The sequence below is a fragment of the Anticarsia gemmatalis genome, chromosome Z, assembly GCF_050436995.1.
Source record: "Anticarsia gemmatalis isolate Benzon Research Colony breed Stoneville strain chromosome Z, ilAntGemm2 primary, whole genome shotgun sequence".
Lineage (NCBI taxonomy): Eukaryota > Metazoa > Arthropoda > Insecta > Lepidoptera > Erebidae > Anticarsia > Anticarsia gemmatalis.
In genome coordinates, this window is record NC_134776.1 from 11730260 (window position 1) to 11757172 (window position 26913).

General features: G+C 35.4%; 1 protein-coding gene across 3 annotated transcripts in view; it reads right to left on the reverse strand.

Moving 5' to 3' along the window:
* Nucleotides 1–179: 179 nt before the first annotated feature.
* Nucleotides 180–26913, reverse strand: part of sowah (ankyrin repeat domain family member sosondowah) — a 31516-nt gene continuing 4782 nt past the window's right edge. The window contains exons 3-6 of one of the 3 annotated variants that reach the window (XR_012960360.1): nt 21875–21901; nt 21664–21792; nt 3303–5439; nt 180–1605 (exon numbers count right to left, since the gene is read on the reverse strand). Coding sequence is in view for 1 of the 3 variants with exons in the window: in XM_076134872.1 (XP_075990987.1) it covers nt 9604–9633; nt 21664–21792; nt 21875–21901 (186 nt within the window). In the remaining 2 variants the exon portion in view is untranslated. Of the gene's footprint in view, nt 1606–3298; nt 5440–9474; nt 9634–21663; nt 21793–21874; nt 21902–26913 lie in introns of those variants that run through there. The other 2 variants (XR_012960359.1, XM_076134872.1) reach the window with 2 other exon arrangements.

Genomic DNA, 26913 nt, shown 5'->3' on the forward strand with positions numbered 1-26913 from the left:
GATAAAATACTGCCAACGTATAATTGCAACGCGAGTTGAAATAAAAGTATCCTTTACGTACTTTATTATTGATTATCAAAACTACATAACGTAAAATCTTTTTCATTTGTATGATCCTAATTATTGCTAAGGTAACTTTGCTTTAATAAAAAATATGAATAATAGCGAGTGAAGCAGAGCTGCTATATCAATAAGCTTACGTGACAAAAGTATTAAAAAATGGAAAGAGCGCAGATAACATACTTTGCCTATACAAGTACGTTTGCAAGATTGCACCTTTACGATGCTATCAGATATGAAATATTTCAAGTTGCGAGGGTGCGCGGGGCGGATGAGGCGAGCTAACACTGAGTTGTAAAGGCTCACATCTGCTCCCGGCTTCTCATACATTGCCCCCGTTTGCGAATCCAATACTTATATTCAATATTATTCTCGATTGATATTAAACTCAGTTGGATATTATTGAATATATAACAGTGACAGCTGTAGCGTAAACTAAGCGAAAAAAACATCGAGAGGCAGGCAGCTTAGTAATAAGTTAAAGATAAAATGAAAATATTAATAATTTACATATCGAAATAATATATCAACTACATTCATGTAATTTAACATAATAAGAAACATATTTTTTTAAAAGATAATTTTAAAATAACTAGATACATTTCATTATACGGCAGAGATAAATACAAAGGTATCATAAAGTGCTTTGCTTAGGGAAAGAGGAACATAAAATTGTTGAGAGGTGCACAAATAAATTTACTACAACTTCTCTCGAATCCACAAGTAGTCCAGCAATAAAATTCTCGGCGGACTTACCCCATTCTACTTCCGTCGTCGACGATGCCGAACACCACATGAAAAAGATTGTAACGACACTTTAACGATACAGTAAAACAGGCAAAATAAAACTTACAGTAAGGAAATTTGATTGGACTTTAAGGCTTCTAGGTAACAGTAAAGCTCGCGATTACTCTCACCACAGATGTAAACACATAATTAACTTTCAGTGCATTTAAAAGCAATTGCTATCGCATAATTCTTGCAACTGCTGCGTATTTTGTACGCAATATTTCTTTGGTATATTAAAGCGGTACGATTCGCTTCCATTGTTGGATCCAAATACGGTTACCAAATTGCTCCCCCGGCAGTTTTCACGTTTTAAAGTGAATTCTTTGCCCGCATGCATGTTGGAATTTAACCATCTTTTTGTCGCATCGGTGAAAAGGTTTTTTCCTGCACTCATCCTCAAAACATTTTACGGTTGCAAAAACAAAGAACGTTTGCAATGCTTGAGGGGAAACATAACTTCTAAATCAGAAGGTCTGGCCAACCAAGGCGTTTAGTGGTTGTAATACACTACGAGATCTGTAATAATTAAATGGTCGAGAGAGCAAAATAAATCCTATAAAAAACTGTGTATTCCCTTTTTTACGTTTACGAGCTAATTTCCTGAAGACAGTAGCACTATTTAGCTTTCCCACAGGACATGTACTTCATTAGATATGTTCTACTCACCGATCGTTCGTTGACTACGTGTCGAGCGACCCCTCCTAACAGTTTGACTAAATTTTCATCACCGCGTTTACAAGCCCAGTGCATCGCCGTCTGGAATAAATGAACTAGTGAACTCACAACACACAACTTAAACCATGCACTTAGCCTCAAATCTGTAAGTTTTACAAAGTAGTAAATTTGCCAATGTAATTACAGTGTAATTTCGGAATCGATATCAAATTATGAAATTAAATATTCAGCAACCTAAGACCAAAACACGATTCCGCCACGAAGAGTTTAGTAGGTCGAGTCGAGACACAAATTACTTGATTGCCAGCCTTTTATTTTTATATATGTAAAACACTTTGATGGACAATATAATGCCGAAATTATACCTCTTTATAATCGGAACGTATTAGGATGATTTGCATCCAGATTAAAGATTATATTTTGGTGAAGGTAGGTGTTATTAGCATAGTTATAGGAATTAGCTTGCTATCATCGTTGGTCATTTTAATATTTAAAACGTTATGATAAGCGAAGCATAATTTAAAGGAACCGTATTTTAGATGCAGGTTGCGTTTAGCTGCAGTTAATAGTTAGCAATTTTAGCTTGTTCTACAAACTGTTTTGATTAGATACGAAGTTTAATATTGTAATGAATGTAGAGATGTTTGTAATGAATTACTTGCGGTCATTTTCCACATTTAATCTGTCGTGCTGCATTATCAAAAAATAAAAACGTGTCATTGGAAAAAACCAATGGTAGACTAGCTATTGTCTAGTATTGACAAAAGATTGAGTCATAAGGTCGTTCGTAAACTATCTAAATCATTTAATATTTCTAAAACAATAATAATGGAAGTAATGTTAAATGGTGGATATTAAATGAATTGTGACGATATCATAATGGACAGTAGAATTGGAAATTACTTAAAAAAACAAGTTTATCGATGACGCGATTGACCCCTCGCTCTACCGGAGCCCATAAAATCTCCGTCACCTTAGGTGTGCCAAGATTTTCAGTCAGCAGTTAAGTCTTGGGAATATATATTACTTTATCCAAGCCGAGGGTACGAGTTACGTACCAATCGGCGTATGTACAAGATGTAGGCGTGATCGTCGCTGATTCAGTGGGGTAGTTAGTGGCGGGCGGTCCTAGGTTCGACGTCGCCCGGAGAAATATTGGCCTCGGGGGAAGCGCTGTTAATTTGCAGCGCACATTGGGCACAGGCACGATTTTCCACGTATCTATCTACCTACACGTTTAGAGCAAGCAACGTAAATTTTGACGCGAAAATTTCGGTACATTGAATTGTCTTTAGAAAACAAATACCCATTTGCTATTATGCTTTTGTAGAAAAGGATAAAATATAAAAATGTCGATGCACGGTTGTAGTTTATCGCACAAAAATGTAAGAGATACTCTTTTAATAAAACGGGAATATTATTGTGCTTTTTTATTTCGGCCCAATAAGAAACACCAAGTAAGGCACTAAGGCACTGACTGGCTTTTAGAACTACGAATTATGAATTAGTTGGCATGCTGAGTAATATATTTTTTATAAAGTACCGCAACTTTGAGATTGGAGATTACGCTTATCGGATATTGTAGGTATTATAAAACAAGATACGACGCCGAGATAATAATACTAGATTTATTGCACCAGCATTTTGTTAATAACGTCGGACATTTACCAACTAATTAGTAAAGCTCTTGGTTGTGTCAGCTGGAGGGCATCGAGCACACACATTATAAATGTTTTATTAAGGCTGTAATTTACAAGTAATTAAATATACTTACGTACTGCATGTTGCACGCGTTCACACCATCGACGGCAGCGGCATGAAACGGCAAGCGACATGCGGGAACAAAGTCGAAACGTAATTAATCCTACATAATGATACATGAACTTGTAAAGTCTGGCATAAAAATGTTATCATGGCAGCGGATATTTAAAAAGATAAGGGTCCTTTGAATATCCTTAAAATAAAAATCTCATTAAGGCGACGTTTCCGGGTCAGCGGTCTACAGAATTTACAAATTTATTGTCGGCTAACCTAATAAATTTAAAACAGGATTACGTGGTCCGTGCACAAAGCAAAGCTTTATAATTTGCCCGATATAAATCTCTCGTCTGCGTCAAACGAGTGACTTATCATTTGAAACGAGCCGACTTAAAAAAGGCCTAGACACTTTTCGGATGTCTGAGTTAAAGCATCACCCTCGTAGTTGTAAAAGAGACCAATGAGATGCTTCACAATTACCTAGTTTAAATTGAGAATATGAAATAAAACAATTTCTTAAGAACCTAAAGACGAAACGTGTTTTTGTAGTCTCCTAGGTCTTCGATAGTTTGCTAGGGCCATAATTTAGTAAAATAAAAACATTAGAGTAACTTAGTCATAGAATAAATCAACGATTGAATTCACAATTCGGGAAACATTTTCAACTTCCGCCCATTTCAACGTGTAAATTGTTATAGGCTTTTCTACATTGGACATTTAAAAAGCAATGTTATGTTTAGTGACCGACCAGCGAATATACTCTACATGTTAACCGCTTCACTTTACCACACTTAGGCCCATACACAACACCGTACTGTAATATGTTTAATAAGAACGACTTGGTAGGATTTATTCGTATTGTCTTACTTGAGAGAAAAACGAAGAAAATTTCTAGAAACCCTTTTCTGTATCTTAAAGGTCCTAGAGGGCTCAAGGAGTTGGGCTGTACTATGATATAATTTCAATTACTTAGTTACACAGCAGGAAAAGAGCAATATCTACCTATAAGCCCAGCAAACATTTCTTACTGTATCTAGTGACAAAGATTTGCACCAGTTTATTTTTATTTTTAAGGCTATTTTCACCTATCTCGCAAATCTACTTAATAGTTAACTAACTAAAATGGTGTAGTGTTGCTGCTATTCCTGACAAAGTTGACGTTAAGTTACGGTGTAATATGGTGACGACACATGTACAATTGTTTAGCGTGAACGTACAATGGCTATATCCACGGATGGCGAGGACACGGCTCATGTCCCCGTGTGCCGACCAACATCCGCTACCACGTCATATTGATTGCGTTTGCATGTACATCAATTAGGATCCGCGGAACGATGCGTCTTCCACACCACTAATTATCGTCTTGTCACTGTGTAATTATGCATATAGGTTGACAGCGACGTTGATATACGTGTCGAACTGAGACGCTTGCTATTAATCTCTATCTATGTAGGTATCTATGCTTATACAGGATGTAATCATAAATGTGACCTGGTAAAAGCCTAATATAAATGAAAATCAAATTACACGACGCTGACTATGTCAATCGAACAAAAATAACATAAATAATAATACTACAGCAAAATTTAACTATAATAAAAAAAAGTTAGATTTATAGATATCTCAGGACCCTTGCACAGAAGAAATGATCATAATAAAAAAAAAGAATATTATCCACTGCCTCTTATCAAATTAGATTTAAATAAACTTGATATTTTTGGAAGTTAATATTGATAGAAAATTACTTAAATTCCTAATGGGATAAGGTACATCATTATTATTATTAGCTTGAAGTAATAGAAAAATAAAAACGCAAATATACTTACACCCTGCAGTTGACGTCGAATTTCAAATACCGAGAAAAAAAAACATCATAATTAGAACACAAACATTAAACATAGCTACGGTTAGTTTACGAATTGACAAATATTTTTCAAATATTACTTTTGTGTAAACAGTTTAAATTAGTTGGTTGTAGTGGCAACCTGTTATTACAATACATACATACCAAAGTTAGTAAATTTTCCTCAAACCACTTTCAGTTCCCCTCGTGTTGCTTTTTTCGAACGATTTATTTCATCGGTTACATGCTACATAATTACAATGCTACAGTAATTACCATTATGTTGTGCCTATGTAACTTACCGTAAAAGGATCCTGAAACAAAAGAAACATGTTACAGCAGGGCATTATTACAAAGCTTTCGGTAAACAAACGTTTAATAGATGTTTATCGTTTTTGTGTTTGTAGTCTACTTCGTGATTGTTTGTGAATCCAGCACTATTGGACTACTTTAAAGTCTGATCACATCAACATGCATGTATAAATTCATACCATCCTATTAAAAATGTACAACGTATATTTGGCATAAAATTGATTGGTTACATTACACGACCGCTAATGCATATAATTTAAAAATGTATTGTATCAAGGTCTAATAGCGTTGGATAATTTAATACCAACATTATTATCTGAAGTCTTTAGCGCCCGCGCAGGAATAAAATAACGAATTCTCGGTTATTGTAATAATTACCAAAATGACCTAACGGTACATAAGTGCCTGTATTTTAGACAAGGATATTAATAATGCAAATGTAAGCTTGCAGGTACAATGATTCGAGAAGCGAAAACACATATTAATAACCACACTTAACGTGTGGATATGTTATTATCTGTGCAAAAAAAATGTTAAAAGTACTTATTATAAACTAGTTTTAATAGTATAAAAAATGATATAACCGAAACAATCAACTAGATCTATACAAATTATATTATTAATAGCATTTAATGACTAATGTTTTCAATTGAATCTCGCTGTTACCGCTCTCACGATACCAAGTAAATGTTAAAAAATCAGATTAACCATTAAAGGTTTCGGTGTAGTAGTACCCATAATGTACCTCTCACCGCCTCGTACGATCGGTGATCACCGAATTATCTACTAAACTGTAAAAAACGTAGATAAAAGTGAAAGAGAATATTCCCATGATCGCGAGACGGTCAGACGGCGTTTTAATACACCCATAATCATCGATCGACGATGGATCATATGAAATATGTAATACCGCTAATAGGTCTCGGTGGGCAGCTTCCTCAGCGGTCGCTCGGCCAATTTCGCCGTTGGTAATAACCTTAATATCCCATCAGTGCTATACCCCATGCGTGTACAAAGATGAGGTCGGGTAATGACTGTGCGACCGACGCGCACCCGCCTCCGCGACCGATAATTCACCTTTATTCAATAAATCTGTTTGGTTATCGTATTTCATGACATGTTGCCGTCGTTTTATTGCACCTCTATTACAATCATTTAAATACTGTTATTGACAATGTCTACAAGTGTGTAATTGATATCGTTGATTCTATCAATGGAGTGATCTTGCTACACCCATCGTAACCAAACTTATCTGATCAGTTACTTATTGAGTAATACGTGTACATTTTAAAAGTCCTATAATGTCTTACGACTGTCAGACCAAAAGAAAAATATGCGATGATTTTAATACACGCCTATTTTTCTTATTGCAATTATTATTATCTGTGTACAGATAATCGCAGTCACTTACACAAAATCACAGACCTTTTTCAAAACAAAGTAAGTAATGACGCGAATCGGAATTTAAACACATCTAAAATGTGTCGAAAGGTATCATAAAAAATCCATCAAAAAATGTTATGGGCGATATCTATGTACTTTAAAAATTCAACCAAATAAAATATCAAAAATAGAACAAATTAATCATATAACTTCAAAGCAATCAATAAAATCAGTCGTCGAATGTCATTTTCGAGAAATGTATGCCGACATCGTAAACGATGAGCTCGTATGACTATAAGCATGGTGAATGAGGATTTCTAAAATAAGAGGCAATTTATTATCATAAGCGTTGCAGACGCAGTGACGCAAACATTCGTCGACAGTTATTAAGCGCTAGAACACTGCATCAGGATGCAGCGCATCACAGCGAGCGCGCGCTCGCCACGATATTGTCATCTCTCTTGTGTACGGCATCACTTACACTCGCAACTAATACATAAATCAATGTTAAGACAAATTCCATCTCATCATTCTTCTTCAACTTACGTATATTTATATTTAGATTAGTTCTTTTGTTGATTATGTTATTCATATCATAATTATTGTTGAAAGCACATAGTTAGCTTATCTGGGTAGGCAACTATAATAATATTATCTTCATTATGTTAGGCATTACGACACCGTAGAAACGTAGCATTATAATATACTTAAAAGTTAAAGACTGTACAAAGCTAATTAACAGTAAGTATATAGTGAGAACGTATTATTTTTAACGTGTGGATATCGAGAGAACATTGTGAATTTAATTGTAGAGCTGTTAACGGGTGCACCCCGAGGATGTGTCGTTAATAGAGCGTTGTGTCTCTTCATTTTGTTTGAACGTTCACTGACTCCGTTATTTCGGAGCGACTAATAAATTGCGTGATGACAGGTGTCAGCTGCTCCACCGCCTCTGCACTCTTGCGTCGATGTCTCATTCCTCACGTTCTACTCCTAAATTCTCTTATTTTATCAACGCTCCGTTCAATTTTCGTTTCGTTCTCTCGCCATTCTATTTGTTTGTGTTAGCATTATCACTTCAGTAAAGCTAATTCGTAACACACGAAATACAAAAATGTATTTCAAAGTGTTAATACCGGCTTCGCTTGCCGGCACTTATTGTTGATGTGTAATTTGATTTTATTGATGTCAGATATTAATCTAGGGTGACGTTTATAACATGCTAACAGTTATAAGGTAGGAAAGTACTTTCTGTTGTTGATAAAATTTAAAAGCATTTTCATAGAAACGCTTGATCATCAAGTTTTACTTTAAAGTGTTTCGCTCTATTGTTGTCAATTGCATTATTTTTATTATAATTGACTTATAAATAATACGGCCTATTGACAAAAAAAACTATGATACAAATAAAAAAAATCTATACAGACACTTTTGCAAAAGACTGTAGAGAGGGAACGTACAAGATTTGTGCATATATAAATTAGCGGCAACGATGAAGACAAACCAAGCCAAGATTTATATGACTAAATGTCGAAAGAAAATTAAAAGAACGACTTTACCTACTACTCTGATTGACGTCGCCAAGGACCGTCCAAACCGTAAAATTTTATTGATCGTTATAACAACCGTATAACCAAAAATGTTTACTAATTATATCATTTAATTTGTAGGTTTGACTAAATTTAATCTAGTGTGTATTATTAAAAAGCATAAACAAAAATCTGCTGGTACTTAGGTGTTCAAGCAGTCAAATGACAAAAAAGTCATAGTTCATTAACGTATTATATAATACACCGTGTTTAAAAGTCCACAAATAAAGTAAGTGTGCGAATAAAAAAGGTTAAAAATTGAATTATTTTCTCTCAATATAAAACAAAATCGGATGAAATCCTACTTTCACACAAACAAAGTCGACAATAAACAAAGGCAGATAACGAAACGGTTTCCTCCAAAAACAAACATAAGGAAAGAATGATATGATATAAATCAAAAGATATATGTATTTCTTTTTACTATCGTTAATTACAGAAGGGCGTATATAAATAAAGAACGCGCGCCCATTGAGGCGGCGTGGAGAGGCGATCGCCATGGCGCGCCTTGTCGCTACAAGCAAATGCACTTATCTTACCGGGATGTGAAAAACTGTTTTCAACTCGCTGTCGTCGGTTAGTTGCGCCAACACAATACATTCGACTGTACTCGGAGTCAATGCCTCCAGAGGTTACGTTTGAACAGGATTTGGAGACCAAACAAATAAAAAAAAACACAGTTCAGAATGGGCCTAACACAGAAACAATAAGAAGAATCTCTTAGGTTTATTTTCATTGTATTTTTCTGCCCTGAATTATTTACGCACTACGGGTGTTATTAAAGGAGATGTCCATTAAAAGTCATTTCTATATCGATCAAAATTAATGACTCGTAATTAAAGTGTAATTATGAGAGAGAACCGATATATCATTCGAGGCCGAGACGCGCCATCGTAAACCCGTCAGCGACTGCACGATAAAAATAAACAGAAGTCTTTGAAACATTATCGATACAAATAAATTGTCCGACCAAGAATGAATATCAATAAATTGAAAATGTAACTCGTAAAAACATATCATCGATTATTGTAAACAGCTGGCGGGCATTTATGCAAAACGAATCGTTCATTGGACCAATTCAACAGCGGTAGCGAAGATAGAAGAATTTTAATTGAAACTTACGGGTTCGACCTGCGGCTTTATACAGATTGCCAGCCCACTTTACCGACTTGATGACTAGCGATTATTCCATATTCACGTTATTAATATAACACTGAACAGCACCTGAAATCGCAAAATTGCTAAAGCAACTTGCAAAAGCAGTCTTAACTTATCAATTTACATGTTTTCTAAAACTTTTACTTTACAAAGGCCTTATTAAAATCTTGAAGGGAACTTAATTTGCGATGACAGCAACATCATTAATCTTATTATGACTCACACAATATTCTAACTTTTTGTTATATTACAGGCAGCACGAAAAAAGAGGGAAGTAAATGTTTTCGACAGGAAAATTGTATCTAAATACTTAATAGTAATTTTATGAAAATAAAAACCGTTAAGAGGACACTTATCAAAATACAAATGATTTCCTAATTTATGTATCCAGTGATTCGTAGTTTTATTTGTAAATCAGCCACAATCATGTGGCTGATTTACAAATAAAACCACGTATCAAGCATTCGTGATAGCGCCTATCGTCCCGTTCTCATCTCGTTTACTTTTCTTTGCAGTTTGTTAAACAAATAGAGGCCTCGTTGGATCGGTAGGCAGATCCTAATTAAAAACTATATTCAGTCGCTGTCGTATATTACACAGAGGCCTTAGGCAGTTAGTCACCGCGTCTGGACACCTCCCAGTCGTTTAGTGTTCGTATACCGGGGCTATGCCACAAACGAAGAAATCATTTGTTCCTAAGCGTGTGCTAAATTAAAATCCACAATACAGAAACACGTTTCTTTGTCTAACGTACTATACAAATGAAGGTAAGTAATATTTTCTATGATAACAGTAGCGCACGTTTAGACAATTTTTGCTATTAAGTGATAATAGTTACATAAATGGTAGCCTGCCGCAAATTAAAAAAATCTTCCTATTCGAATCTTTTCTTGACTCGATAGGGAATGAAAAAGTACTCCATTAAAAATACTTCGACCACTTCATAATCAGAAGCCAATTAAATAACAAATTACAAATAAAATCAAACACTCCAAGATAATTACATACAATATCGAATTGAATGTTTGATCAATTCATAATTAGAAACAATTGTAAACACAAAAACTATAAGCGAGAGAGGCGAGCGTGCGCTGGAAGCAGGATCCGATTCTTGTTTATAAGGCGGCCGGCCCACCTCGTCCGCACTAAAAGTTTGATCTTATCTTCAATATTTTAATAGGTTCCCGTAGCGGCACCTTCGCCAGTAATTGTATAAAGTATCTCTGGAGGAATAAATTCAATATTCCGGTGCGGGGCCGGCTGGCCGCGGATCCCTCCGCTATACCTCGTGATAAAGCTTAAATCAACACACGAAGTAATTACAATCGAGCCACACTTCATCACAGATGCGAATAATGATTAACTATCGTCCGCCTTTGGTTCCGCGCTGCTTGGGTACAGCCCGCACCAATGCCGTTTCCTACCGTCCAATTAGATGCGAAATTGGATGGAAGCACATTTTAGAGGTCGTGTGACACAATTTACCAATCCCCTAAAGATTTGTTATTTCAATCTCTTTAACTAATTTTGGCACGCTTATATTTTTTTGCGTGTCACTAATGAATAGATGGTTGTAATTTTCGAGGTTCTCAGTGAAGCTTATTTGCATGCAAGAATTAAATGAGTCTAAGATAAAGCGTTTCTTTAAATAGAAAGCAGACAAAATATCGTCAACCGTCCCTTTTAATTTTGATTAATTAAAAGTTTCGCATGGAAAAGAGTAATCTTAACGCAAGGGTTGTACTTAGTGAACTTCTTTTGTATTTTATCCTATAAAGAGAAGTTTTTCAGTAAAACAACGCTCAATCTGCAACAAAATATAAAAGTTTTACAATAACGTATACGCCTTGGGCGGGGAGATCATCAAAGAAGAGAATAAATCCTTCTTCTTAACTTGCCCATCTATTCACAAGAAATTTGAGAGAAAATAATAAAAGAGTTTTATAACTGCAAGTATAAAGGAATCGTATTATTTTACCATCTCATAGAGCTAAATTATATAGGTATGCTAAGAAAAACACGCAAAATTGAAACAGATATTATAAGCTTTGTGCGTCTGTATTAAAGTGAGCCTCAGTTCCTGCGCCTGGTATGACATATTAAACGCAATGTGTATGGTTAGACACATCTTACAAAGCGCTGTAGTATTTCAGCTTAATGCAGAAACAGTGTCTATACGTATATTCGCATTTATACCGTAATGAGGCCGTTACACGGCGCTCGAATTCGGTACTGCCGTGGGCGGGCGGCGGCGGGCTCGCACCTACTTCGCTGCAAGCGGCCTCTCCCAATTAGCCTTAAAATAATGAACATGTTTTATATTTCCACCCGAGTGCGGCGTGTACTTATCCCCGTTTGCCCCGGGAGGTCATGCGGCTGTGGCCCTCTCACGTTGTTTTACACTGGAGTATCTTCAAGTAGGTAATATAATAAAAGGGACACGTCGGCTGGGTTTTAGATACAACTGCGCCGGGTGTGGTAACGTTTTGTGTGTAAAATGATCCCCACAATAGAATAGTTCAAAAGGTTGCCGCCTCTTGTTAGTCCGTTATAGTGCTGTTCCGGTTCATGTGTTTCTCTTGTTGTTTATTATACCACTATGAATAAGATTGCATGGAATAATCACTATTTTAATTACGAAGTTGCTTATTATAGCAGTACTTTAGCGAGAAATAATTACCAACACATTATCTTCGTAGTAGAGTGTTTCATCAAACGAATTAGAGTATGAGATTGCAAAATCTATTGATACGGATTTTCACAATAGAGCTGTACATCACGTTCAGGATTACGTATACCTTTGAATTAAAAAAATGCTTAAATAGTCAGTTTAGACTCACAGATCAGGTATGAAAGGTTAACTACATGAAAGGTTTCATGTAGGTAATTGTAAAAAATATTGCCTACCTATAGAAAGTTACGCGATGGTACTTGCGAGTAACACAAGCAATCATATAATAACTTTAAAGAAAAAAAATGTTTTTATAGAAATAGTACCTAATTACTTAAAAAGCTTATATTTAACTCATAACAATAAGGTTTCATTTCATTTGGCACGTAAGTAAGTGGGCATATTTACGATAAAAAGAGCAGATGACAGGTGTACTATCTGTTATAATTACAACTTTATTTGAGTAACGTATATTTCAAACATATTCATCCAATGAGGTACGAGAGCTACGCAGCAACGCGAGAAATTAAAAAAAAAGCGAAGCCGCGCGAATTAAACTAACTGAACAAAATATCCTGTGTTTTTAATATATTATTATATCCCATCAATAAGTTAAAATCTATCGACTGAATATGCCTATGTCAAGCTAACGGAGCTCTAGAAACGGCTTTGTTTTCTAATTGGAAAACTTGCTACAATAAAGGGTGACGTAATAATAATTAACGAGCAATTTGCTTTGTTTCATAAAACAAATAAATAATTAAAATGCAACATAGTTTTTATTTCTATTTATTATATTGATCTTTAAAGAATTCAGCAATTTTACAAGCTATACATTAAAAATTTGCTGCGGCGACAAACAAGATGTCGAGGCGCGCCACACATTTCAAATAAGCATTTAACCACTTCCTGCCTGTTAAGTCTACAAATAACGCGACTGCTCAAAGATTTAACTAAGCCTGAATAAATAATCAATTTAGCCGGCCCCGCGCGGCTTCTGATCGATTGCCACAATGCCGGCTGGATGATATAGTCGACGAGTCGCGGCGATAAATATCCCAAGACAAATGTTTAGAGTGTCTCCGGAGAGTTGCGGTGACACTAAATTTAAAAGCTTCAATTGTACAGAAATAACCAAAACACGGTTAAGATCTTTCGAAAACAAATCGTGTATCGGTCGCTTGACGACAATCGTGATTGACTGCGCAAGTGAACGTCTCTAATATAAACAAATTAATAGGGAGCGGGTCGAGCCCGCTACGGTGGCGGGAGTAATTTAGAAGACACTCAGTCACTGATAGGGGTTCAGATGAGGCACAGTTCTCAAGTATTCATTAACGCATTTACTCAAAAATATTAGACGCGCCAGTTGTAAATCACACCCCGACTTTTTCTACTTTTATTAAAGATACATTTCCTGTCTCACTGTGATATTTTTATTATGGATGACAGTATTAAGGAAACATAATTCATAAGTAATCATTTTTATAGGTCTCTTGTATCATAAACCATAAACGTTTTTTAAATTTTAATTAAATTAAAATAAAAGCGTCACATGTCAGAAAACAAGAGCGACTCTTTTAAAAATGGTGAAATCTAACTTAAGACCTCCATCCACACCCATTAACATGTAACATGTGTTAATCACATCCCCTAAGGGCCGCCTTATCAAAACAGGAGCAATTTTAAGAATGACTGCGTCTATAAATAAAGGAGTCTTTACATTAATTATGAGCTTAATTATGTAGAATCCCTTTGATTTACAAGCCGCTCATTGCCGCCGCAAACGAATTGTAGTGGCTTAGCGGAGTACCTCGGGCTTTGCCTACCGCCTCTTGGTTATAATTATTTTTGTCGTAAGATAGCTTTGCTGGGTGCGCATAGATCGAGATGAAAGCGAATGGAGACAAGTTGACGCCTGCGCCGTTTTCAGGGATTAACTGATTAAATACCTACATATACTCGTTCTTTACATTATACGGAGTTTTGAATAAATGGCTATATTTTTATTTGAAAGCGTAGTAAAGTCTATTTGTCAGTTTAACGTATAGGCAGTATTTTTTCAATCCACGTAGTTTTTTTTTAGGTGTACCTACGTTTCTAGGTAGGTACATAAACAACGTGGATTTAAAAATCTACCAACTCATTATTGGCTACATTGGGATAAGCCCGAATAACTACAAAATATTTCCACTTTTCGCCTATCCGCTGCATATAAATACAGTAGGTCAGCTTTTGCATCAGGGAAAGACAGTATTGTTTACTTCCCTGATGCAAAATGAAGAACTCGCTTTTCAAAGACTTCAAAAATCAAGTCAAGTATATGAAATGGTCAGTGTTTTCAATCTACCACCGTTTCAGAAAAGCTGTTTCTCGTGAGAAGAAACGGCAAGAAAATTACGGCGTGCGCTTTTTATCTGTCAATATTTTAAAGTAACAATGATAATAATTATTAATGATTTACTGTGTGCAGAGTTAAGGAGATAAAAGCATTCTAAAATATGTATAGATGAATATGAAAAAAACTAAATTTACCGGAATAGATTTGTCAAGTTTTTAAAATATTTTAATACAATAGGTATATGAAACGATGAGGGTAAGGATAGAAGCGGTTGTTCGCGGATTGCCGAAAGCGCGCGGCTGCGGGCATTCGGCGTGTACGCCGCCGGCGGCTGCTGCGTCGACATACGACCCACCTAGGGTTACCAATACCATGTGCAAGCCTTCAAATAGGGGTGAAAAAGAAATTCCGCTGAAAGCACGTCATGTTTTCACAAATATGTATGAGCTTTTCTAAACATGGACAGTAAAATCTAATATTTGAACATACAAGAAGGAAGGAGGAATTTCTCGAAACACTAAAGATCGTCAGTTTTGAGTTTGTTGAATTGGTTTAGGTTAATTTCACCCGAGTTTCAAGCAAGTGACCGCTCGTTTAATATATGACTATTTTAAATACTTTGAAAAACTACTTTGAAATAGAGTTCAGATAACAATAATACTGCTTGCAAGACTCCTTAGCAAAGATATGTAACTAATTACATAATATACAAATAAAGTACTCAGTGGTCAATAATGATCTCAATACTTATTTATACATTATATCAACGTCCTAAGTATATTAAAACGCACCATTACGCGCAAATACTGTTTCTCAATAAAACATAGACATAAATATCAACAAATTTCTGATAACGAGAACCATTTGCTCATCAATCACTGAATTTCCACGAACAAAGATCGCAGCGTATTCAAACGGCGGGACAATCGAATAATTGTCCTCGATCGCATACAAGCGGCGATCGTAACCGGACAGTCGGCCGGTAGGCTCTATTTCTGCCTAGTATTTAGAAACAATAGCTCTGTGCTGCAATTAGTTTATCCGATAGATGGTGGTCGAACGAGTCGTAAATCTACGCTCTTGCCGCCAGTGGGCTCTCTACGTGGTTGTGGCGCCGTATGTAGATTCAGCTCGGTTAATTAATGTACCATAGTAAAGTGCGAGGTCTCTCCCTCACATCCCCAACCGGGTTTCGTAAATTGCGCACCCATCTCCCACATGTACGATTGCTTCAATTTCGGCAAAATATAATAGGTACTATGTTTTTAAATGGTATCAAAAACATTCAGCATCATTTTCTAATTTAATATTAAGAGCTTGGCCATAGCAGTCAGTGGTGAGCTTTATAAAAAATAAAGCATCAAATTGAAATTCACAAGTGCGAGACGTTTGCAACGTGTACAAAGTACCATCATTTGTCACAGGAACCACAGAATACTAAAGTACAAGCTTACATGAACCACTGCGCAGTGTTAACACAATTTCACTTGGCTACATATGACCACACTATTAAGTAGCTTGGTAATCTCGTGATGTATTGTAATATGCTCAGTAGTAAAAAAATATGTGATAGATACCTTTAAAAAATCGTAAAAAAATTATATCGTTTCTACCGCGACTGGAGTCTAGTTAGGTATACTTAGTAACTCAATACGTCATTCTCAATGCTGATTAGCAGGCCGTTGCACGCCCCCGGACTGTGATTGGGGTTTGTTTCTAAATATCTCTTCTTTTATTCAATAGATCTAACTAAATGCAGCGAAGGAATTACGGGATATGTTGCGAACTTTCACTTACTGGGTTAGGAACAAGTTTAGGAATAGTTTAAGTCGTGATCTTCACAATCGTTGAGTGACGTATGGCGGGTGACGATGAGGGGAGCAAGACCCCTCCACCCTTATTATCCCTTTCATGCTGAATTTCAATTAGCATGCTTTCGTGTTTTGCAATAACAAACCAAGCCCCGTTCGTTGAATACAACACGGTGGAAAGACAAGCACCAATATATAGATACTGTTTGGAAAATCGAACGCACACCAATGCTTGCATTTTTGGGGTCCGTGGTTTCGTTTTAATTATAATTTAATCAAATAAGAAGTCAACTAAAATGTCGTTTTAAGGTACTCGTAGGTTTATTAGTTCTCAATAAGGATTAACTTTTACTCACAACTCTAGCCAAATAACTTTGTACCAGGCAAGTAACTATTGCACCCGCGACCTTATTTATTTTTAAATAGATCAAAAAATTATACCAATCACCACATAATTCCGAAATATACATTAAGTACTCAATAATTTTGTCTATAAACACAATTGACTTAAGTATTTGCTGCATCTTCCTCCTAATACGTAGCTCTCATCGCCTTAACGTTTGCAGTCGTGACGGCCAAGCGCCAGCGCGCAGTCTCTACGGAGATTGCAGAGCGATTGACACTTTTCGAAACCAATAGACTGTTTAATGTGCCAATGTGGCATTGCATGCCTTTCGGGAATATTTGCATTGGACAGCGATGCAGACCAATTATTGCACATACAAGTATCAATATAAGAAGCAGTTATTTTTAATTTTACGTAAAGAAACATGCTTTATCAAAATAACATATTCTCATAACTTTCTTCCACAGTCCAATTTTCATCGCATAAGAACATACCCTCAATCAGAGCTAATACATAAGTAATAGACTACAATGAATAGACAAAGAGTTATATTAAATGATAAAATATTGGATTGTTTGCTGCCAACACCTATTGGCGCCAGAACCAAATTACTAAAGCAGCACGAACGCTGAGCTGTCTCCTTTCAAATTTGATTGCGCCCAACATCACACGCCCATGAACTCTATAATGAAACAACCGTATAAAAACAAAACTATGGGCATATATGATTAGGCCGATACACGAGTAAGGTAGAACCACTAAACAAACAACCATTACAATAATGCTGCGTCACCGTGTTGGAAATCACTTATTGTACGAATGACTTGCACTCCTGCGCAAGTGCCTTATGCTACGCGCCTAAGTCATGACCGAATAAGCCCCCCGTTTCAATACGCTCATTTATTGAGACCTAAGTATTTGCGAATATTTATTTCAAATTTACTACGTTAGCAAACTTGTAACATCTTTAGTATGTATACATCACATCACTATAAATATTTAATTACCTGAAGTACTAATTAAAAAGTACCATAGATACCTACCTACTACTTAAATCAATGTAGGTAACTCAAACAATTTAAGCCATACTCTATAGTCCAACAAGTTAGTGAAGAGACCGCGGCTGGCATAATAAAGTAGACAAAATTCAGAATTAGAAGATCAGTGACCGTAGGCTTATCCAGCTCTCAGTCCCTTCTAAAATGAATTGGTTGTACCAAACAACAAATTCCTAAACAATTAAAAAAATATTAAGAAATTTAATAATCGCTTATTTAAATTATAAATAAGTAACCAAAAAATGCGCTCATATAACAAGATTTTGTACCTTAAACAAACTGAAATATTAAGTAGTCGTTAAGTTTAATTAAATCGGAGTGCAAATGAAGTAAATAAAATCATTTAATTACTAGGTAACTGCATAGGTCATTAAATCACATTGCTCAAATGGTCACTTCTAATTCGTTACGCGGTAAATAAAATAGCATTTACCTACTTTATTAAGAAAACCAAATTAATTCCATCAATCTTGAGTAAAAGACAATTTCCGTTTTAAACGTAATTTGTTAAGTCGTTTGATAGTTTTTATAGTACCAATAAACGATAACGTGGTAGATATCTATCTATGACACAGAGATAGGAAACGTTACTGTCGGTTCGTCGTGTTCAACATGCATAGCTAAACAATGCGCTCGACGGACGGGTCAAATGAGGCGCGGCGTCAAATCTCGGGTTGCACCGACTTGGCGCCGGCCGACACATTCGAGAAGTTAGCACACCCATTGAAAAAGACCAAAAAAATAACAATACACCAAAAGTTCTTGCCGTCGTGCTTCACTTCACAAAGTAACAAGCGACCGTAACAAACGACTCCGTCGGGGAATCGATTTCATCGTCGTGATATAAGCTTTTACACAAAATGTTCTAATATTACGTTAATATGGAAAAAATTGGTAAGCATTGCGAAATGGCAAGTGTAATTTGAAAGATACATAAATTATTTATATAAACGTATACAAATCATGCAGAAAAACACTGTCTTAATTAGACTGAGAGATGTCAACGGAGTCCATGCTTTGCAACGGAATAAATCAGGGCTTAAATGGCTTTCCCCAACGACACTCCCACTATCGAGTTGGCGTTAATAGCGCGTGCAACCGAAATCTTAGACGTATGTTTGGAAATATTTTTTACAATGAAATAGTATACCCGAGACTGCAGGCAGGCGCCACAGAAAAAAAACTGTTGTAATTGCAGCCCAGTTAAAGGCACTAATTAGAGCATGCCAAACCAAAGAACTATAAAATTTATTATAGGAGCATTTTAAATGATATTTAAGAAACATAATTAAACCCGTAAGTAGTCATTCAAATTAAAGACGACGATATAAAATTTTACTTACTTATATTACCCGATATAAATGTAATTAACAATACCATTATTGGATGGTATCAATATAACTGTTGGTATGGCAACTAACATCGAAATTATTTGGATTTAATTACTTGTATCACTAGCTCCGCCCTCGTTGAATCGGTCGCTCGTAAATCAACCATAATAATGCCGAGCTTTGGTCTTTTTATGGACTAAACAAATATTGTTATTCCACACAATTACTTGATAGTTATAAAACAATTAAATTTAGGATCCTCTTCTGCGATTGAAATCTTGTGTTTATTTAATAAACTCAAGTTTAAATACAAAATTCACACATATCATCCAATATATAACAGATATACATAATAAATAACTATCGAGGTTAAACAAACGTTTGTTAGATATTACAAATAAAAACTAGGCCTCTATATAAGTCTACTTTTGTACTATAACGTAAGAGTCAAAAATGTTAGGAGTGAAATAAATAAAGCATCCTCAAAAAAAAATTATCTTCGTAATACGAGAACAGTGGTAATGGCGTTCAACGTTTTGTAGAAATGTAAAGATAGTAAGCAAAAAATATCTTGGAAGAATAACAACCTGTTATTTATTTTGTAATATTTATCGGGATTACAATGTAGCAGGTTAATTAAATAAAAATGGGTACTACTTATACACATAATAGTAATTATAAAATTGTAGTATAAATATTTTTAATTATCCATTAGGTACTTTGCACTGTATTACAATTCAACAGGTCCCGTAGTAGTAAAACTAAGCATGAAAACGCGCATCATTTTTCAAAACTAATGTATAAACTGATGATAGCGTGTAAAAAACTTCCCGGTGGCTGTCCTAATATTTCTTACACAGATAAAATGAATTCAACATTAACACAGTGTAAACGGGAGTGTCATGAAGTGTTAAAAAAGCTTATAAAACCAACTAATATATCTCAACTAATCTTCGTGAAGCATTAAAGTAAATATTAAAGATGAGCTCTTTTAGATAGGAAGCGACGATGACATATTTAAATTTCTCATTTCAAAGAGAAACAAGAGGGTACTACAATAAAAAAAATATCATAAGAACCCACACACAAAGAAATTTCCACAAATCTATAATTCCATCAGCAAGTCGGGCAAATACGAAAATAAGCATCAAAGTGTTTTTTAGAGGAAAGACGACAAATGTCAACCAGCAAGGCACAGTGGCAAACACGTGTTACATATTGTCTGACAATATTTACTGTTGCTTTATTAGCTCGGGAAGCGGATAGAAGAAAATGAAAATAACTGTCGTTCTACATTTTAAGCACGTGTTATAGCAATACTGATCGGGAGGATTAATTGAAAACAGAATCAAAACTTTGTACGAGCACGATACTGTCACAACAAATTATATGCATTATCTGCAACCAGTACAAATGTACCGCATTACTTTAAAAACAAATCTCAGTTAATTCTCATTAAGTTTTTAACTACTATTCACATACCTACGAGAGGATGCCAATAAAATTTAAATCCAATTGCGTCGACTCTTGATTTACAACGAATCAATAAAAGAGAAGGCTATCATTACCTTTTTTATTGCGTATTCAATAAAAGTAATGTACTCGGTAATCAATGCGATGACAGAACTGATTCAAATAAAAGCTTTGAGGCCATTTAATAAAATACTTGTGTATTTAAAAATCAACACCGTTTTATTAGTAGCTATTCATAAAAAATATTTACTTCGGGCGCGAAACACGATTTCTTTCAAGTCGAAAGATTCCACTTTATCAGTCAACAGAGATAATTGTGGATTATAGTGTTTAGTTCAAAACAACTTGAATCTTCCTCGAAAATTAGCATAACAAATACGGGACTTGGTTATTTACTAATATCATTCAAATAAATCTGTGGAATGCTCTTCAGAAATTAGCGATCCCTTCGGTTTATATGACGACCATATATTAAGTGCGCGAGTTGAAACAGCGTAAACACAATAGTTGAATAGAAAAAAAGGCCGGGGTCTGAGAGATGGCTCGTAAAATAAAACAAGGGACTACGTCCGGAGATATGTCAAGATAGCATGCGGCGGGGGGGCGCGGGCCGGCGCCGTCCACGCTCCCCGAGACCCAATTAGAAGCACACCTTTTGGACATGTGCTCTCACTTGGCGCTAACTAACGCCTAAAAACTCGAGGGTATGGGACAACTACATCCGTTACCGATTATCACTTTTTTCAACAAAAAATCTTTTGATTGGCCATAACATTGAAAATTTGCGAAAAATATCTAACAAATGCTAAAAAATGGTACTGGTATGTTCGTTCGTTTCGGTGTTTTAAGCGGGAGTAAGGTGTCATTTTATAAGACAAAATCTCTTAGTGCATGAGAGGATTAATTATTGCACGATACCTACCGGGTGGCCATTATATAGCTTCACATGGGAAAAGGCTCAGTAGAGCTCAGTTTGGTTCACCTCATAGTAAGTAACTAACATCAATAACACGAAATAACTAATTTCACAAAGTGTTACTGTTAAAATGAAAGCTTAAGTCTTACCTTGGTTTTGACGAGTTTTGCATTTTCTTTGCACATCTTCGCCAAAGCGTGGTAGTCTCCTCTTGCTGCACATAAAATCCACTGTTTTTGTTTTGAATCTAGAGGATCAGCTTCACTCTTTTGATCTAACTGCAATTACATAATGAGATTATTATATTTATGTCAATGCCACTTATATTTAGTGATTCATATAAACATGGTGATTACTCACAGAAACTCTGTCTTCCTCGTCCATGCCCTGAGAACAAACATATTTATTTCAATGAGTCATCGTTATAGTTCAAGATTTCATTAACTCTTTAATTCTATAAAAACAAACGCGTGTTCATTCATAGCGAACGATTTATTAAACGATGAACATCAACGTACTTAACGTCTGAAAACAAAAGATTAGGATTATAAATAAAGACGATATTTACATACATAATAAATATCTTAACGACACATATAAATTAATCGGAACCTAATATTTCAAAATTAATAAATGAGTACTTATATTGTGAAAATAATATTTTGAATTAATGGTCAATAAATTCGAATTCTCCCGTCTTCAGGCCTGCGTTGCTATTCGTGCGGGATAATGTTGATCGTAAGTATTATTTACATTTGGGAGTAATTAAAAACTCTACGTAATGCATAATACAGTTCATTTTTGTGTAATGTGTACGTAATGTTATAATGTTTGCGGTCGGTGCCTTGGGCGTGCGCTGCGCAGCATGGCCACTTTACCACCTGTCGTTACATATTTATGTCTACACTATTGGCCTCACTGTTAGGGACTTCGATATTGACAAGATAACATCCTTAATGTGATGTGTTTGATTTAATAATAAGATTAAGTTTGTACGTTGCTAGTTTTAGGTTTTACGGGAAACGTTTACACGATTAAAATTCGCTGACTGTCCCCATTTACCTATTGGAAGTCTTGTAGATATATAAACTTGGAAGAAACTAATATATGATTAAGTATGCTTTATTAAAAAAGCGCAATAGATGATCTAGCTAGTACGCATGATTTTAACTTAATTTAAATAATTACATGCATGCGGGGTGGTTAATCAAAGATAAAAGTGTGTATGTACATTAAAGATATGTAAAACAAATTGAGGGATGTTAAGAAAAAGTAACAAAGCAAGATTAAAAAAAAGTCTGTCTGATTGTCTGTTTATCTGTTTGTACTCGGTAATCTCCCGAGAAGAATAAAACTCCTTTATTGTACAGCTATTAAGTGTGAGCAACATAAAGGCTACGTTTTATATTGATAAATTGCCTAGAAGCTAAGTGATGAGTAAAAAAATCATCACGCAAATTTGCACTTTATCTCACACAAGGGTGTACTTGAAGGAGTCGGAGTTTCATAAATAACCGAATAAGGGTACGGACATCAGCTAGTTTAAAATGATTCACAATTTAGAGAAGAAATATACTTTGATTAGTTTTAAAAATATAGCGTAGCAACTGACAATTAGATTCCATCACTTTATCAGCTACGTTATGCAATTTAATTTAAATACGAAGACCCGAACCTTACTGCCGGTTTACTACTTACACATAAACTTTTCAATGTAATGTTAAATATATTTGCTCATATCTATCAAAATTCGATATGCTAAGGCCACAGGTACTAATCCACTTACGGTTCTTTCAAGTTAATACAATGAATAGATGTACGAGTAAGTTACACTGGTAGCATCAGTTAACGCGTAAATTTTGTACTATGAGACTAAAATAAGTGCTCCCATTCTTATAAATAGTAGTAAAGAGTAAGTAATAGTAGTATAATTTAAATCAACCCTTTAAGATCCTGCGCAAGACGTACATGGTTATACTTCAAGGCACTGGTAAAATAGTTTTCTTCCAAGGGGAAGAAAACCTAAATTTGATCAATTGCAAGTTAAAAGAGATACTAACATACGAACCGACAACAAATTAGTTTTTGTATTCCTAACAATAAGAAAAAGCCTCTACCAAAATAATTATAATAAACAACCAAACGAAGAGAAATGCAGTTTTAAATATGATCATATTGACATAATATAGTAAAAATGAAATTGATATTAATGTAAGTAAATTGAAAGGGCAGGCTCGCCAGTTAGTCGCCGAAGGGCTCCAGGCGTGCGTGCCTCTTGCCTCACCGTAGGACGTCGTACGCATCACGTTGTTCGCGCTGGGTCGCATTATGGTGGCGACGACGGCACCACATTACGATCGATACACGTCACAAGCTTCTAGCTTTCAAAGTTATTTAAATAATTTATGTGTTTTGAAGCAATACTCAAACAACCTTAACTACTAGTGACTCGATGAAATTCCAACTAGGAACTTAAATAGGAAATAGAAACTAAAAACTGCCAGAGTAAAGGTATACATACTTTTGTATTTTGTGATAATGGATTTCATTGCAACTAAGAAATTTTCCTTAAGTTTTGAAAAATTAACCAAAAATTAACGAAACGCTAACGTAGAGCCCTTCATCAACTTAAACTGACTTCTGGAAATTCTACTTTATTAATTGTTATTCACTTAACACTCGGAAACCATCGTACGAGTACATACCTAGACTCGACTAAACGATAAATTGTTATAAAAATGATTTATCTTTTTGATTCTTCTCTAACTTTTGAAACAGACCCATAATCGTCTTAGCGAACTGTGAATTTAGTCTAAATATTATTTTAGAAATGATATTTACAAACACAGGATATTTGCAGATAAAACTGCCGTTTCAACTTTCGTAAACGGTATTATTGTCATGGACACATGATTGTTTGATGCCACAGAGCGTGTATTATGCGTTATCTTACTGTTATCATTGAATAGCTGACAGCTAATTCATCCGTTCCTATTTTCCATTGCTTCGACAAGGCTCGTTAAGTGGCATCCGCGTTGTTGATGGCTGCAAGTGATTCTCAGGCCCGAATAGCACAGAGAGAACAATGAAATCGGTCATATTTTCCTGCCAACTCGCAACGGACCGTACCGCGTTATCGTTCCCATCGTGCATAACGACTGTGCATTTATTCAAAATATGGATGACGCACCTATACTTAAAGTAAAGCTCATTTTCATTGAGTATGGGACGAACACATTGTCTCGGCAAACCTTAACTACGATAATATAATTGTTCCTCTAATCACTAATGTAAACAAAATCGTCAGAATATGTTCCGAGATCCTTAATGTTACGAGTGCCAATAAGTAGATTTAAATCACAATAACGACACGAAGGTAGTAAAGCGGTTTATTAGCTGCCTAGCCAGTAAAAGCGAATTGGATTTTGAGTTTAGCACGTACTGAGACCTCTTAAAGAAGACGTTACAAAAAGTTGACACGTTCATTTAGGATTTGCCAGTTTACATTATTTACATTTATTTGTAAACGAAAGAGTTATTTCATACTAAGGAATGTTTGTCTGTCGACAATTTACAGGCATTCATGATGGTAATATGTAATATGCAATTAATTTGGATTTGCTTGCAGTAGGTGAAGTATAGAGCAAAGGTAGCAAGTGGCAGTCTTTAGTTGGTGAAAGGGAACAAGGCGTGATGTTATACATGTATGTGTATGAAAAACAACAATTAGCAGGCAAGTCGTATTTAATACAGAAGCAAAACCTACCAACAACGTGGTCTATACACAGCACGATTGACCTTTTTTTGAGCTATAATAGCGCACGTGCGGTATGGAATCACACGACAATAATTGACAATCGAACGCAAGTCACGAGGCACTATTCAATATGATGTACGCCTTGAATAATGATGATGATATTGCCCTAAAGCCTAGCGATACCGAATTGTGATGGCCCGTGAAGAATAAACAACAATCAATTGGATATCAATTAATTTACACGAAGTGTTTGACTGCAACGAGCAGAGATAATCATATTCCATAAGATATAAAGTAAACCACCTTAATTCCCTACTGGGTGAGAATGGGTATAGTCAACTTTTTATTTATTTTTTATTACATATCTACGATCATTTATAACTGATACTAATATCCTCAGTGATAGCATACGAAAAAACTCTAGTAACTATTTTGAGCGTAAACTAAATCCTTTTTAATGCAACGTGACATGAACTGAGATTTAATAAAATCTTTGTAGATTTTTTTAAAGTGTATTCCAATTGACGAGCGGAAGTGTATGCATACATCGTCGTTCTATTTCAGTGTTGATTTATGAGTCGAGATCTCGTCTGGACGTGTGGCAACGTGGCATATTAGTGAGAAACGGATTGTTCATTTATAATTTATTGGCTTCCGTGGCGGCGTTAAGTGAATTCTGATAGAACAGAAAGCTTGTCAATCTTGTTTCTCAGTGTTAGTGACGTGCTAATTATTACAGGTATAATTAAGTGGACACTAGATCATGATCATGATCATCAGATATTTAGAATCATGCCAGCTTTGGAGTGTAGCTAGGTAGTCAATTAGGTAGTAAAATAATTGAACAAACTGAAAAATTATTGAAAATCTCCAACTAATATTATCTTTGGCTTATTTATACATATTATTGCTATGTTTACTCCGTACATGCAGGTTAATGTGTCCTCTCGTCCTTTTAATAGGTTACAATGTAAAGTACGCTGTATAAAGCAATTGTAAAGTCCATTAGGTGCGCGGAGGCGCGAGCTAATATTTGTCATTAGGAGCTTTTGTTGTTCGTGTTGTATGAGCTTCCCTCGTGTAGGGGTTGCCCCGTTCGGATGAGCCAAAATTATTATTATATAAATTTTTGCACTCGCGACGAACATCCCTCGTCGGTTGTTTCCGAAATGTGCCCTTTGGGGGTAGTGTTGTTACCTATTCAGTGTTTTATTTACGTGGGCATACGTTCGGTATGTATGTATACGATTTTTAAAGCGCTTCATTGAAAAGATTCAGTTCTAAGAGTGTTTCATTTATTAACAATTTGCCGTACCCTCTCGATATCCCGGTGCGATCACAAAATTATTATCGATAATAATCATATTCGACATAATTCTGACCGCCAAAGGGCCATGACGAAGGTTTTACAATTCAATTAGGTGCACCAGGTGTCGACAGACAGGAAACTTAACCCGCACCGCAACAATTTAATTCAAAAGAGTTTTATTAGATTGAATAACGAAATTCATAGTTGTATTAAATTGAATAAGCTTTCGTAAGATTGAAAAGGCAGTTTAATTTCATTAAAAAATAAATTATTAAACATGTATAATACAAGTTTTTCTTAGAACGCTTTTGCATTATTTTACTAAGCATAATA